Source organism: Mirounga leonina, unplaced genomic scaffold (assembly GCF_011800145.1).
Source record: "Mirounga leonina isolate KUSES-001 unplaced genomic scaffold, KU_Mleo_1.0 Mir_151, whole genome shotgun sequence".
NCBI lineage: Eukaryota > Metazoa > Chordata > Mammalia > Carnivora > Phocidae > Mirounga > Mirounga leonina.
The window spans coordinates 2551607-2567131 of record NW_023270377.1 but is presented as its reverse complement, the minus strand read 5'-3'; the positions used below and the strand labels follow the sequence as shown (position 1 = coordinate 2567131).

General features: G+C 52.0%; 1 protein-coding gene across 6 annotated transcripts in view; it reads left to right on the top strand.

The window, feature by feature from the left end:
• Positions 1-15525, top strand: part of TRAF3IP1 (TRAF3 interacting protein 1) — a 65728-nt gene that overhangs the window by 429 nt on the left and 49774 nt on the right. For 5 of the 6 annotated variants that reach the window (XM_035006753.1, XM_035006752.1, XM_035006751.1 and 2 more), the window contains exons 2-7: positions 3121-3189; positions 3584-3745; positions 5567-5710; positions 5813-6235; positions 9230-9301; positions 10241-10316. In XM_035006753.1, coding sequence (XP_034862644.1) covers positions 3121-3189; positions 3584-3745; positions 5567-5710; positions 5813-6235; positions 9230-9301; positions 10241-10316 — 946 coding nt within the window. Of the gene's footprint in view, positions 1-3120; positions 3190-3583; positions 3746-5566; positions 5711-5812; positions 6236-9229; positions 9302-10240; positions 10317-14254; positions 14351-15525 lie in introns of all 6 variants that reach the window. The other variant, XM_035006754.1, reaches the window with a different exon arrangement.

The window sequence follows — 15525 nt, the reverse complement described above, 5'->3', positions numbered from 1 at the left end:
GCCCGGGTGCGGGCCGGGGGCGGCGCTGCGGCCAAGGGTCGGGGCCCCGGGTGGGGGTCGGGGCCCTGGTGCGGGGGTCGGGGCTCCGGGGGGGGGTCGGGGCCCTGGTGCGGGGGTCGGGGCTCCGGGGGGGGGTCGGGGCCCTGGTGCGGGGGTCGGGGCTCCGGGGGGGGGTCGGGGCCCAGGTGCGGGCCGGGGGCCGCGCTGCGGCCAAGGGTCGGGGCCCCGGGTGGGGGTCAGGGCCCAGGTGGAGGCAGGGCCCAGGTGCGGGGTGCAGGCCGGGCCGGGATCGCGGCTGGCGTTCGAATCGGACCTCCATAGCCTAGCGCAGGCCCTGACAGAGGAGCCCCCGCTGGGCCCAGTTTCGCGGTGCCTCTGCGTGGAGTTCCTCGCCCTCAGCCCTGCTCCTTCCTTCTCACCCTCCTGCTGGGCCGCCTCTTCCGGCCCCTCAGGGAACATTCTTCTTTCCACACCGCTCTTGGATCTGTTAGCACACCTTCCACGCTGCCCGGCCGAGTCGTTTCTGTGAGTCCCCCCCCCCCCCCCCCCCCCCCCCCTTTTCTCCACACTACTCTGCATGGTGATCACGTTTGGATGCTTAATGAGTACCTGTGGATAAATGTACCGAAGGCGGTTGTGGTGGGACCCCCAGGGGAAAGCTATGAAAGAGCAGGTTGGTATTGGCTGATGAAGGGCACAACCTCACCTCCGTTGAGACTGGTTGTAACTTTTCCCCATGGGTGGCGAATTACAGAATGATGGAGGCAGTTACTTGTTTGTTGCCATATCCTGGGTGAGTGCACAGAAGGTGCACAGCACACATTCGTTGTTGAAGGAGGCTGTCTAGGCTCCTGGTAACTCATCTCCATGGTGCTCCTAAGAAGGGTATTGAACTCAGGAACATGGGTGTGGTCTTTGGGACTTAGGAATCCGGTTGAACTTGCAGACTTCCGAGGGCTTTGCATATCGGTCCTCAAACTTCATTTCTTAACTCTTTCCAACAGGTTGGGTGTATTATTCTCCACAAGCTTTGTGTAATCATTTGCTGTCTCAACTTAGTTTATAATGTGTGCCTCTGTGTTGAAAACCCTAATTGTGCTTAGAACTCTCTGCAATCCCACGCACATCCCAGCGCTGTCTTGTCCAGCCTCCACCTCCTCCTGTAGCTGGGGCAACACTTCCACCTGTCTTGGACAGTGTTTGGGGAAGGGACACGGCTGTGAGAAGAGCCCGGTGGGAGCTGGGCTGTGCACTGCCTTACCCATGAAGTAGACAGGTAGCGCCCCCGAACCCAGAATGGAAGAAGTGAGTTAGCCAGCAGGTGAGCCTGCCTGACTACAGCAGTTGTTACCATACCCTCACACTTGTATCTTCTGTGTTAGTCCTGTCTCCCCACTGAAGTGGAGAGCCCGGGAAGAGGTAGTGGGGATAGGCCTCCTCCTTTGGGTCTTGGTGTGGCACTGGGCTCCTGGAAGGTCAGAGTGCCTCAGGATGGGGAAGGAGAGGGACATTCAAGCAGAAATTGACTTGGTGGACCAGTAGCCAGGCTGTGTGGAAGCAGTTGCAGGTTCCCAATCAGGAACCAGTGTTTTCTTCCTAATCTAATTCTGAAATTAATTTCTCTGCCTCTGTAAAGGTAAATATATTAATTGTCACCTACTTGTTAGAATGATTGGCATATTGGAAAGCATTTTCAGGTAAGAGGTGAAGAGCCTCCTGAAAATTCTTAACTCTCTGAGTATTGTTGTCACAAGTCACCATATTAGTAATTTAGCTACGGCTAAACTAACTCTCTTTTTCATAAATCAAAGCATTGATCTTATAAGGTTAATGTTTCTTGTCCCTTAAAAGTATTGTTCACAATTTTAACTGCCAGCAAAGTAGGAAAACCCCAGAAGAGACAAAATGAAAAGGCTCTAGGAATATTCAGTGCGGGATACTCTTAATAGTCCATCTGTCTTCTCAGAAGAAATAATAGCACAACTCTTAGGTAGTTGATGAGGAATGAGAGCCAGTTTAATTAGTAGTGAGGTGTGCTTGGTCTCAGAGAAATAGCCTGATGTTAGCATGGGACTGTCTTTTTTCCAACAAACATGTCTTGCACTAATACATATGCTTTATATCCATCCAGGACATACACGTGTAGGTGTATTCATGCTTCCTATATACAATGCAGCTGACGTTTTCTTTTTTGAAAAAAAAAAAAAAAAACAAAAAAACCAAAAAAACCATTATGTTGATTTTACAGCAACTTCTTGCATTTTGAAAAACTCTGGTCTGAGAGAACGAGGAGCCTGGCTGTGTGTGGGTGCGGGGAGGAACAGGGAAAATCACTACCCCTAAAGCTGATTCAGGGTAATGGGGAGCTACAGGTTGACTGAGGGGAAGGACAGGCAGGGAGAGAACAAAAGTGACAGTTGCACAGAGCACCCCCCTGTTGTAGCAAGTGAGTGAGGAGAAAGTCCTTTCCATCCAGGTTCAGAAACCCAGGCTGAGAAATTTCTGTTCTTTCCAGAATCCATTCTCTCCACTGGGCTTGAGTGACCCTTGTAAGATGCTGTCCCCCTGCCTCTGAACCTTTCAGGGCCTCCTCGTAGTCCTTAGGCCAAAGTCCGTATTCCTGAGCATCTTTGAAGGCCATCTGGGTCAGGCCCTGCCTGCTCTGGCCCCGCTGGACTCTGGCCTCAGGCTCCTCCTGCCCTGAACTTTTTTTGCTCCCTTGAATGGGACCCTCTGGGCCCAGGACCTTTTGCAGGGATGGTTTAGCCTGGGACATGGGTCCTAAACACCCCCCCCCCCCCCACTCAGCCTGTGGTCTCGGTGTAGATACCATGTCTTCTGGGAAACTTCCTCGGACACCCTCGCCCCTCCTGTGTTTGGATTAGGAACTTAGCACCCCGCAAGTCTTTGAGATGTTTACCCGTCTGCACCTCCAGGCTGGCTTCTGCCTGGTAAAAGGCCTCCCGTATAGTAGACACTCAGAAGCTTGTTGAGTAAGTGAAGGAATTAAATCCTGGGTATGGACGGACTCCGACAGCTCCTGACAGTGTGGGGTTCAGGGAGTGAGGGTGATGAAGAGGCTGCCCTGTGAGGTGCTGACCACGGCCTTGATCTTTTCAGGTGATTAGGATGACCGGTTTCATGAAGGGTCTCTACACAGACGCCGAGCTGAAGTCCGATAACGTTAAGGTAGGCTCGGGGGTGGCTGCCCCTCACCCTAACAAGTGGGTTTTCTGTAAGCTGTGAACTGGATGTGTGTCATTTATATGCTGATGTGTGTTGAAATACAAGGTTGATTAATTTGTGAATTGTGGTATACCCTTTCTCATTTCATTTTCTTATTTTTGCCAACTGCATATCATGCTAATTTTATCCACTGAGAAATGGAACTAGTGTTTTAGAGGTTTCTGCTAGCCTACTACCAACTAAAATTAAAAGCTTAATTTTTTTTTTTGTTACAAAGAGTTAGTATTTCCAAATCTGACATGATATAAATAGTAACTGTGCCTGTTGAGCATACTGAAGATGGTGGAAACTTTTTTGGAAGTACTTTTTATTTGTATTTTAAATGGAAATCTTTCAGGATAAAGATGCAAAAATTAGCTTCCTTCAGAAGGCCATAGACGTGGTGGTGATGGTTTCAGGAGAGCCACTGTCCGCAAAACCAGCGCGGATCGTGGCCGGGCACGAGCCTGAAAGAACAAACGAGCTGCTCCAGAGAATTGGAAAATGCTGTCTCAGCAAGGTAATGCGGAGGTGCCAGAGTTTAGACCCAGCAGCCCTGAAAGACAAGACGGGGTGGTAGGCGACCGCAGGGTAGTGGGCAGTGTCTCAGGCAGGAGTGTTTGGTGGTGTCTGCCAAGCGCTGTGCTTTGGAACCTCAGAGTCCCAGAAGGGGTGGTTGAAACTATACAGTAAAACGAGGGTACGCCAAGTATGAACGAGGGAACTTCACAGACACTGGCTCTTGGGGCGGGGGCGGGGGCAGGGGCGGCATGCCCGGCAGCCAGGCCCTGCCTGCCTTCTCCTTGTGGGCCTCCTTGCAGGGTAGGGCCTGGGGCTGGAGGACCTGCTGTGCTGTTGCTTTGGGGCTTATGGGACGCTCCTGTTCTCCGCCTGCCTTTCCAGCCTCCAGGGTCTGCTTCTCTCCTTCCATTCCTTCCTCCCACTCTCCTCCCTCCCCCTTGCACTCTGTGCTTCTGGTCCTCTTTCCCTCCTGGCTACTGACCGCAGAGCTGTGCCACCTTCAAAGTAATCCTGAGTCTCTTGTGTAGGGACTGATTCGCTACTTCCTGAGATCCTCACTGTGGGTTGGAAGCTTGGCGTCTCTGCTTAGATCCAGCCCAGGCTGTCCTCGCTAGGGACGCCAGAGGGCATCTAGGTTTGGCGGTGCCGACAGGGCGTCCCCAGGGCCTTTCTCCTTTGTGGGAGCCGCATCGCCCCCGAGGGCAGAGGGCATAGCTAATAGAGCCCTTCGTGTACTGTTGGGTGGTGGGCTGGGGCTAACTTTCCATGGTACCAAAATGGGAAAGGGGGTGGGTTTCCGCTCACATGGCAGGGGTGGGGGTGGGAGGTGGTGGCCCCAAGGAGGCCTCGAGAGAGCCTTGCCCTGGTCTGCATCCAGATCTCAGGCTCGGAGGCACGCAGCTGATTTTGCCAGTGCCCTGGCCTCTGTACCCAGTCCCCACCCCTGCATCCTTCCTGTTACTTCTCTGTCAAAGCACATTTGACTCCTGTCTTCCCTGCTGAATCCTTTGCCAGCTTCCTGTTGCCTCTGGGCCCAGCCAGCTCCGTGGCATGGCTCACAAGCGTCCTCAAGAGCTGTGGCTACGCCCTCCCCTCCAGTTCTTTCTCAGCTCTCGCACCCGTGCCTGCACCCTGAGGCCCCTTGCACTGGTCAGGAGCCCTCATTTCTTTGTCTGGCAGCAGTGGGGGATCGGTTGCTGGTCTGGGAGCCCTGGCCTTTCCTCTCTCCCAGGCTGGCTTAGGCACACCGATGTTTAACTGCTGCATCTGGCCTCTCCCCCGATACACAGCGTGTTCTCAACCTGGCGTCTAGGGCCTGGCGAGTGATGGTCACTCAGTGCGTCCTCGTGGAATGAGTGTGTGAGCGAGTGGGATTCCTGCCTGGAGGTGTTCAAAGCTTCTGTGCAGAGTCAGAGATGCTGCAGAAGGGTTTTGGCGTGTGATGGAGCTTGAGTTAGATCATTCTGTGAGGCCCTGTCAGTGCCGGCCTCTGACCTTGTGAGAGGTGTAAGGCGTTTGTGGGGTCGCGCACAGCGCTGGGCTGTCCTTGAACGACACACACGTCCACACTCGACAGCTCAGGGGATTGAAGTGCGATTTGCTTAGCTAGGGTCTGCTCTGCTGTTCACGTGTAAAGTGTTGGAGGTGATGCTGTACTTGGTGATGACAGCATTTCCTTCTAATATTTTATCCTTTGACTTTCATGTCCACGTGTTTAACGTGTTTCGTGAACCTTCTATGAATGCAGATGCTCGCATTTGTCACTTGTGTTGATCTCATTTTCACTGTGTGTTTAATTTCCTCCCACTCGGACTGCAAGCTCTCCAGCGACGAAGCGGTGAAGAGAGTGTTGGCTGGAGAGAAGGGGGACCTGAAGGGAAGGACCTCATTGACGTCAAAAGCTCAGGAATTGGACAATAAGAATGCACGAGAAGAAGAGCCCAGAGTTCATAAAGATAAAGAGGTGACTTGCAAATTGCACATATTCAAAAATGAAATAATGAGTCTTTTTATAGTTCAGATGAAGACATTCGTAAGTGATATTGTTGTTTGACCTTCTTTCCAGGATAAAAGGAACTCTGAAATAAACGAGAGAAGTACAAGCAGAGATCGAAAAGAGAAAGAAGAAGTGAAGGAAGAAAGCAAAGGAAGAGAGAAGGACAAGGAGAAGGAGAAGACGAAGGAGACCGACCGTGATAGACATAAAGATCCTGAGCGAGACAAGCACCGAGAGGGGGAGAGAGAACGAGTCAGAAACCGGGCCAAGCAGGACAGAGACCGAGGCAACAGGGACCGTGACAAAGACCTGGACCGCGCAAGAGAGAAAAGGAACGAGGGAGGAAAGGAGAAAGAGAGGTGGAAAGACCGGGAGAGGGAGCGCGAGCAGGACAAGGCCCGGGACAGGGACAGGCGGAGGGTGAAGGACGGGGAGCACTCCAGAGACCCCGACAGGGAGAAGACCAGAGAGCACGACAAACCCGACAAAAAGGTAAAGTCCTGCTTGAAAACCTCTGTCTTTAAGAAGAGTTTGTGGTGTTCTCGAACGTGTTTCCCGTCTTTGTCGCAGTGTGATTGGGACTCTGCTTCTCTCCAGCACTGCGGTAAGGTGAAGCCACTCGGGCATTCCCGGTAGAAACCCAAACCGACACCAGTTTTTGCTGGGGTTCCGAGGTGCACTGTTCTCGCCTCGGGCTGAGTGTGTGCATTTGGGTGTTTTTTGAAGACAGGGGGCCCACCCCGTAGCTGCGTGAGCGGTCCTTCCGAGCCGCCTCGGTCGTGTGCGTGCTCCTGGGCACGGCTGAATTTACCAAGGCTCAGGGCTCCTCTCTGAGTCTTGTGGGCGTTAGCAGATACGTACCAGGCCTCTGTTACTGTAATTTTTGTTTAATTAAATTTTCAGGTAAATTTATGGTTGGCCGGAAAATGTGTTTGGTTTCAGTGTTTTCTAAGTGTGCAAGTGACTTTTGGGGTCACTACAGCTAGTTCAGGTCCCCGTCAGGGCTGGCGCTGCTCATGCCTGTTCTCGTGGGGACAGCACATTAGGAAGTGTCTCCGGAAGGCTGTGGGAATCTCTTGGTCCCCAGCTGCTAGGAGGGAGGGAGCGGAGGTCTGGGGAGGTTCAAGATGTGCCCACGGGGCGCGGCGGCGTGGGGAGGGGCGAGGCCTGCGCCGGCGCTCGGGGCTCGTGCACTGGCTCTGTGGCATGTTGTGTCTCAGGCTGCGGCAGTACCGGGGTGAGGGCCGCGGGTCGGACCCTTCGAGAGCCTCGTGGTCTGCCGTGAACGCCCTAGAGTACTGGGCCCCGTGAGACAGGTCACAGAAACCCGGCTTCCCTCAGGAGTTTTAGGAGTAACAAGGGCGTTCCCCACCCCTTGCCTCGTTGTCGAGGTCTGAGGAAAGGTGTTTCTCACCAGCCTGAGTCCTCTGAGGCACTAGCGTGCTCCCGCGTGTCTGCCTGGCGTGAGGCGGCCGCCGAGGGGCATGGCCCCAGCCCTCCAGGTTTTCCGGCGAAGTTTCCCATGCTTCACGTTCACGAAAATTGCTGGTGCCGTGAGGAGCGTTCTTAATAGAAAGCTAATTCCAAAGAGAAGTTCTTATGGGGGGTCTGTGGGATTCTGGAGCCCAGCGGCAGTGACGGCTTGGCTGCGAGCGCGTGGGGCCAGGGCGCAGGGTCCGGGCCTCTGCCCCGGGCTGGTCCGCGTCCCCCCGAAGTCGGCCTTGCGTAGAACTTCCGTGGTGGTTTTGCTGGGTCAGCTCTTCTGGGGGGCAGCGCTTGCCCGTGGCAAGGACACCCCGTGTGGGCCACCCCCCAAGGAGGCTCTGGGGAGGCAGAGACTCCCTTCTGACCCGCCTCTGCTGGTCTTCACCCTGCGTCAGATCCCTTGATTCTCCTCCATTCGATTCCCGTCTGGAAGAGACACTGCTGGGACCTTCTCAAGCCCCTCAGGCGGTGTATGAAGAGAAGGCGAAGTAGTAGGTGTGTGCAGAGTGTCAGGTGTGGCGGTAAAGGACCAGGTATCCAGGCGGTGTGCGCGGCGCCCCTCACCCTCGAGGGGACAGCCTGGCGCCTCCAGCAGGAAGTTAGGGAAACGCATCAGGGTTGAACTCGACAGTCAGCCCTTGCTTTTCAGTCTTCATGGGGCACAGGGTCTGAGGTCTAGTCTCTTCTAGTCCTTACATTAGGACGTGTCGGTCAGAGACTTGACTGTAGCTATGAGCTGGGGTTCCCAGGTTTCCTGTACTTCCTTTCGGGAGGATTTCCCTTTTTTTTTTTTTTTAACACCTCAAAATTTATTTATTTATTTATTTATTTTAATTTTTCTATTAACAAATAATGTATTATTTGTTTCAGGGGTACAGGTCTGTGATTCATCAGTCTTACACAATACACAATGCTCTCCACAATACATACCCTCCCCAGTGTCCACCACCCAGCCACCCATCCCTCCCACCCCCTTCCACTCCAGCAACCCTCAGTTTGTTTCCTGAGATTGAGAGTCCTTATGGTTTGTCTCCCTCTCTGATTTTGTCTTGTTTCATTTTTCCCGCCCTTCCCCTATGATCCTCTGTCTTGTTTCTCAAATTCCTCATATCAATGAGATCATATGATAATTGCCTTTCTCTGATTGACTTATTTCGCTCAGCATAACACCCTCCAGTTCCATCCACGTCGTTGCAAATGGCAAATCTCATTCCTTTTGATGGCTGCATAACATTCCATTGTGTATATATACCACATCTTCTTTATCCATTCATCTGTCGATGGACATCTTGGCTCTTTCCACAGTTTGGCTATTGTGGACATTGCTGCTATAAACATCGGGGTGCACGTACCCCTTCGGATCCCTACATTTGTATCTTTGGGGTAAATACCCAGTAGTGCAATTGCTGGGTCCTATGGTAGCTCTATTTTCAACTTTCTGAGGAACCTCCATACTGTTTTCCAGAGTGGCTGCACCAGCTTGCATTCCCACCAACAGTGTAGGAGGGTTCCCCTTTCCTGCACCCTTGGGAGTATTTCCTGAGGGAGAGTCTGAAGCTTTTGCTTGACGAGAACCCTCCATTGGAAAGTGCCCCGCCCCCACCGGCCCCAGAATGAGCAGGGGCCGTGTTTCCATGGTGGCTGGTAGTTTCTCCTGTTCACTCCTTCCCACATTTTCAGATTCCCCATGTTTTACTGGGCGTTTCCAAGAGGTTTGGCCTTGGGTGGGCATCCCACGTGTCCCACTATTCCATAGCTTCCTGGGAGGCGCCGCCCCAACCCCCTGCGCCCCCGGTCTGCCCCACCCGGAATGATCCGGACAGCCCTTTGGGATGAGGGCTGCATGCCAGCCGCAGATACTCAGGCCTGGAGTGGGATGGACGCTCTTAAGGGAAGGGTGATCTTGCTGCTGCTCAGCTAGAAACATCTGGCACCTTGATGTGTTTTTGGATGTAGCAGATTTGAATAATTCTAGAATGTGACGATTTTTTTTCTTAACAGTCCTCAAGCTCAGGGGAGGTGTCTAAAAAGCTGCCAGATGGATCTTTGAAAGATTCCAAAGCTGAAACAGAGGTAAACTTTAAAAAATAATTTCAAGGGACATAAACCGTGGCTGTGTTGACGTGGCGACTGCCATGCTGCGGTCTCTTCTAGTCTGTGGAGACCGGCGGCTGGGGACGTGGCGCAGGCTCACGCATGAGTCCCGGCTTCTGTGCTCGGCTCCTGGCTTTCCTCATACAGTTGTTTGACAGGTGTGACGTATGGGGTACAAAGGGATGGGGGAGTCATTTGGGAGAGGGTCTGGTGGAGCTTCAGGTGAGTCTGGGAGAAGATCCAGTCACCAGGCAGACTGGGACAGCTGAGATGCTGGAGGGATCCCTCTGAGCTCTGCTTGGCCTGTGTGGGGCCCCGTGGTGCGTGTCCTGTGGCTGGGGCGCAGCCGAGGCTGGGCCACATCATCTCCTCGTCTCCAGGCCATGGAGGTTAGACTCAGCCCAACTTTCCTAAAGCACTTTGCATTTTAGAGAACGCGTCCAGGCAGCTGCAGGGAAGACGGACCAGGTGCGGTGTGGAGGCTGAGAGGCCAGCTAGGAGGGCATTATGGCAGGCTGAGCAAAACCTTATGGCTGGTGTGTGCTCTGTTTAAACATGTGTATGTTTGCACTCAGAATTGTCACAGATGCATGCGAGTAATTAGCATATAGCAAAGGAGATGGAGTTCTCATAAACACATCTGATAAGACGGTGCTTCTCAGTGTGGTTGGCGGATTGCTGGGCTTTGGAGAGCTTTGCAGAAAGATGGATTTCCGAATTTAGAGTGAAGGAGGTCTGAGTGTCCTCTGTTCACCCTCAGGTCTGGGGTGCTGAGCTCTGGTATCCATTCCTCTTTAGGGGATGGTGGTGTTCTGTTTCCTCTTTGTTCTTCCTTGAGCAGAGCTTGACTAGTAAATCTACTCAAGGCATTGCTGTGTCATGCACCAACTAATTCTTTTCCATTCTCTTTTCTTTAAGACTGAGATTTCCACTAGAGCATCCAGGTCGGTGACAACAAAACCATCAAAACGGCGATCCGAAAATTCCATGGAAGGTACTGCAGATTTATCATACTAGGAGCTGAAAATATGGATATTAATCACAGTATCTGGTAGAAAAAACATCCTGTGGCTAGAAGGCAGATCTGCCATTGGGGGGGATAAACAAAGACTGTGTGAAAAGGATGCAGATATGTCTCTCTCTCTCTCTCTCACGCACGCACACGCATGCACACGCACGCACACGTCTGCGCGTACGTGTGTGAGCCCAAGACACCAGTGGCCGGTAGTAGCACCTCTTTGCTGGAGATCTGTTGCAATCTAAAAGATGCGATCGAATTTTAACTTTCCGGAAACGGTTATCAGTCACCCATGTTTCACTGACTCTTGTCATTTGAAGTGGTAGGCTTGAAAGTAATCCCGACTCGGTGGCCAGCAAGAGCATCCTGCTCGTGGGTGACGTTCGTGCATTTAAAAAACAGCAGGACCGCTCCCCGGGAGCCGTGCTACTGGGAGCTGAGGTTGAAGCGAACAGGCCTAGCCGGGGGTTTGCCCAAGGGTGGCACCGGTTGAGCCCGACCAACAAGCCAGACGGGGGTCCGTCCAGGGCGGGCAGGTGCTGCTGGGGGCTGGTAGTGTTGCAGGTTTTCAGGTGAAGTGTGAGGTTACTTTGAGTAGCGGTAGTGTCTGAAACATCGTCCTTTCCCTAAGTGGTAAGAGTTGGAGCTGCACGGCAGGAGTGCCGCAGTTGGAGTTTCTCAAGTGGACGTTGCGCTGAGACAGAAAGCCCCACTTCAGAATAGTACGTGAGACTTTCGCGAGCTTGTCCCTCCGCGGGCGTCTCTGGGGACAGGGCTGTTGGCGGGGTCGGCTGCGGGGTGAGCCGACCGTGCCCCCAGCCCTACACCTTTTCCACGGTGTCCAAGGCTTGCTGCTGAGTCTGGGAGGGGAAAAACGAACAGTGCTGTCTCTTTTGAATTGCTAGTGCAGTTGTGCATTTTTATGTGTGTGAGTCATTTGTATCGGCTCCTCGGGCTTGTCTGTTCTCGGTGGGATTCCTCACGGCTGTGATGGCTGTTTCAGTGTTGTTCTTAATTGGCACAAGCTCACTGTATGTTAAGGACATCCGCCAGTTTGTCTCTTTCCCCCCCCCCCCACCAGTTCATTTCTGTTCATTATGTTAGTTCCTGATTTGCCTGAGTGTTTAATTTTTATGCACTGGAAATGGCCAGTCTTTTTTTTTTTTTTTGTAGTTTGTCCAGAGATTTGAGAGATGAAGATTTGTGTTTTGTCATGCGTTTTTATATTTAATCTTTTTAGTTATTTCTTATTTTAATTCATGGTGTAAGGTGATGCTCTCCATTTCAGAGTAACTCACGAGGTGTTCCAGAATCGTTAATTTTAAGCCCTTTTATGTGCTTACTCTTCCAGATTATTTTAAAACCATTGAGTCAAAGAATCTCCCCATCCACAAACAGAACTAATAAATTTACCAGGATTGAGTTAGACTCTAAGTTAAACTTATGCTTTCATTATTTGGGGAAGGTTGGATACTTCTGATTCCAAGTTAGTATGGGAGTCTCCCTATGCATGTGCTGGGCTGTGTCAGTCACGGGTCACGACAGTTTGTTTTTAGTTTGTTTAGAGATGGCATCTTCTTAGTGGTGCCAGTGATGATTGCTGGAGTGTAGAAGTGTCATGGACTGTGGTCACTGCACCGCAAACCTCACCTTGTGTTCAATCTTAGCCCGCAGTTCTTCTGTTGAATTGTGATTTTTTTGTGAGCTGACAGTTGTTACCGTCTTCTTTTCTAGTAACTTGGGGCGTGTGCATCTGAGTTTGCGCCATAGGGCTCCTTTTCTGTGGCCTCTTAGAGAATTACAGAGGTTTGCCGGCTTTCTGAGACTAGCTTTCCCCAGCTGTCGATAAGCTCGTTGACTCTTTCCTTCCCTGCCGGTGAGCTGGGCATGGACCTCACTGCACATCCTCCCCCAGCACGGCTGGTGCTCCACCCTGACCTTCTGCCTTACTTAAATGGGCCGCATTTGGGCGAACGTCCAGCATTCAGAAGGTGTAGGAGGCACAGGACCTCCATGTTCTGCCCGAGGGGAGAAGCCTTGCATTTACTAGAGTGTGGGGTATCATGTTTGTTAAACATATTTAGAATCTTAAAGCTATTGTAGAATCTCTATAGAATCCAAAAAAGTTTCTTCATAAGAATATGATACTTTTGGCTTATTATTAGGTAGCACATTATAGCAGAATAACGTACTATGAGTGGGTATACTATGCAGAATTACAAATTAAGCTTAATACAAACTTTAATTATGCAATTTCATGTCAGGAAGAAGGGACTCTAGAACGAGTGAAAATAGTCTTTCCCCTGAAAAAGAACGTAACTCTTCCTACAGCGAAGCTAAGAAGGGACTCTAGAGCGAGTGAAAATAGTCTTTCCCCTGAAAAAGAACATAACTCTTCCTACAGCGAAGCTAAGAAGGGACTCTAGAACGAGTGAAAATAGTCTTTCCCCTGAAAAAGAACGTAACTCTTCCTACAGCGAAGCTAAGGAGCATGCCGTGAAACAGCTCGGTAAGGCGACACAAGCCCCAGTGGAGGCTGCGAATGTCGGGGAGTCGGAACCTTTGCTTCCCTTTGACCACCGAGCTGGGGGAGCCCTGTGGGTGGAGCCCTGCTGGACACGGGGCCTGGGCCCAGAGCGGAGCAGGGGCAGAAGGGCACGTAAGCCCTGCCTGCTGAGCTCTGGGGTCACCCCAGCTACCTGCCCATTTCCTCCAAGTCAGTCACGGGCTGGGATTGTCCCCTTGAGTCTTCCTTTATTCGTTCTGCAGATATTTATGGCGTACCCGCCCTTCTGGGGCACATAATGTGGAGGGACAAGTCAGATAATCAGGAGACCACAGGGTGTACACTTTCATGTTAGTGATGAGTCTTCTGATGGAAAACGTAGCCGAGAGGGGTGGGGATGTAGGGGCGGGTGCACAGGCAGAGAGGCTCTGAGGAGGGGACGTCTGGACAGGGAGTTGACTCGGGTGAAGGAGGACATGCAGGTGTCCAGGAATGGGCAGAGGCCCTGAGCTGGGGACAGGCTTGCCTGTTTGAGTGGCAGGAGGCCCAGCAGTGAGGCTGGGCGGGGTGGGGGGGGGGGGGGGGACACGACACAAAGAGATAGAAGAGGCTGCACGAATAGGCAGGCCCGAGGTGTTGGGCCACGGAGGCCGAGAGTTTTGTGGTGAGTGTGAGCAGAAGTCCTTGGAGGACAGTAGCAGGACAGAGGCGTGATTTGACAGGTGTTAGAATCATCCCCTGTTCAGAGTGGAGAGAGGCAAGTACAGAGGCTGGACAGCAGTTCCTGTCCAGGTGAGACTGATGGCCGGGACCCGAGTGTCACTGGTTGAGGACGTGTTTGATGGAAGGGATGACAGAGTGGCTGGGTGACTGGGTGGCCCTTGTTAGGAGAGGGCACAGCGAAAAGATCCGTGGAGGGGTCTGGGCAGCCACGTGGTGCTGTTGCTGGAGTGCGAAGGCTTTGGGAAAAGCCAGTTGCTGGGATGGGGGACAACGCCACGCATTCTCTTTCCCACAGGTGGGATTTGAGGTGCCTGCAGTGCAGCCCAGTAGTGTGTCAGGACAAGAGCGGAGCCATTTGGGGAGGGAGTTGGGGCGACTGAAGGTGAAATCAAAGAAGTTGGGGTTTTTTACATGGTGGTCTTTCCTGCCGTCACATGAAGATCCATGTGAAATTAGTGTAGGGGAGTGTGGAGATAAAGATGGTGAACCCCAGAGCCGGCCAGGACCCACGGGGTCCTGCTCGGAGAGCACTGGGAGGGAGGAGTGGCGGTGGGGGGGCCTCCTGTGACCCCGGAGGGGACGAGGTAGTGTGAGCCTGGTGTAAACCCCTGTTTGTCCCGACCAGAGCACCCGCATATAAAAACTTCTACAACGTTTTAATCTGTCGTTAACCATTTTACGTCAGGAAGAAAGGAAGATACTATTTCAGCTAAAATGTTAGATCCCATAGTGTCTGGATTAAATCATGAAGCAGATCAGGAAACTGCCACTTCAGAAATCGGTAAGAAAAAGGTATTCTTTAGTTTACATTCCTCACCACCTTGATATGAAATATTTACCTCTCAACATAGTTACATATTTTATTCTTCTAACCAAGAGAAAGTGAAGATCAGAAATCACTTATATGCCACTTGCTTTAACTTCCTGAATTATATGATAAAGAATATTAACTCAGTTTTAGTTAACTTTTACATGCTTTTCTATATGTAACTTACTTTTGCATCTAGATCAAGATGCTTTCTTTATCTTGCTGTTGGAATTTTACAAAATGATGTGGGTGGTCAGAAATGGTCATTCAGCTCTCCCATCCTGCTTTGCTGTGTTGTGTTGAGAAAATGCCCCATAATAAAGATTTTAAGGTGCTTGCCAGGGCACACTGGGGAGGTTGTTCCCTGGGGCTTTGCCCTCTTCTGTTGCGGTGTGCGCATGCATCCTCGCCTGCTGGGGTGGAGCAATGAGACCTGTGAATTGGGAATTTCAATGGGGTAATCCTGGGTGAAGATCAGTATTTGCTGTCTGTGATGTTAAACTAAATTCTTCAGAAATATTAAAAATCTTGAGTGACACTTAGGGGAAAATATAGTGTAAATCTTCGCTCCAAGAAAAGACAAAAATTTGTCTAGTCTAGGCTGAACTTGTATCGCTTTGATTTTTGAAAATTCTGCGCCTGTAGCTAGAATAATGGTAAGTGCATCTTTGAATGCGAGTGAGCGCTTTCCCTTTAAGAAGTCGAGCTCGAGAGCAGGTGCGTTTGCAGGTAGCTGCTGCATCCTTGGCTCAGCAGGGGCGCAGCGTAAAAGGGGTCCTCTTAGAAGGCGGTCTTGACTGGTCTTACTCCAAGCAGGTCAGCCTTCCGTGGTTTATCTAGTTGCTCAGCGGTGTGGGGTGACCGACTGGGAGGTGCTGAAGGGAGCGGGGTGGGTTCTCAGGAACCCCCACCGCGGGCTCGCAGGGTGCGGTTCACCTGCATCCTGTGAGAGTGTACGTGTTCCCTCCCTGCGGGAGCCTCTCCCGGCTGGGGGCCCGTCCAGCCTGGTCGGAGCAGGGAAGCGCCGGGCAGTCCCTGTGCGGCAGGAGAGGCCTGGGTGGTGCTGCCCCTGTGGGCAGATCTGCCCTGTCCCAGACCAGCGGGAAGATCCGTTCCTCCCGTTGCCCGCCTCTTGGCCGTGAGCTAGC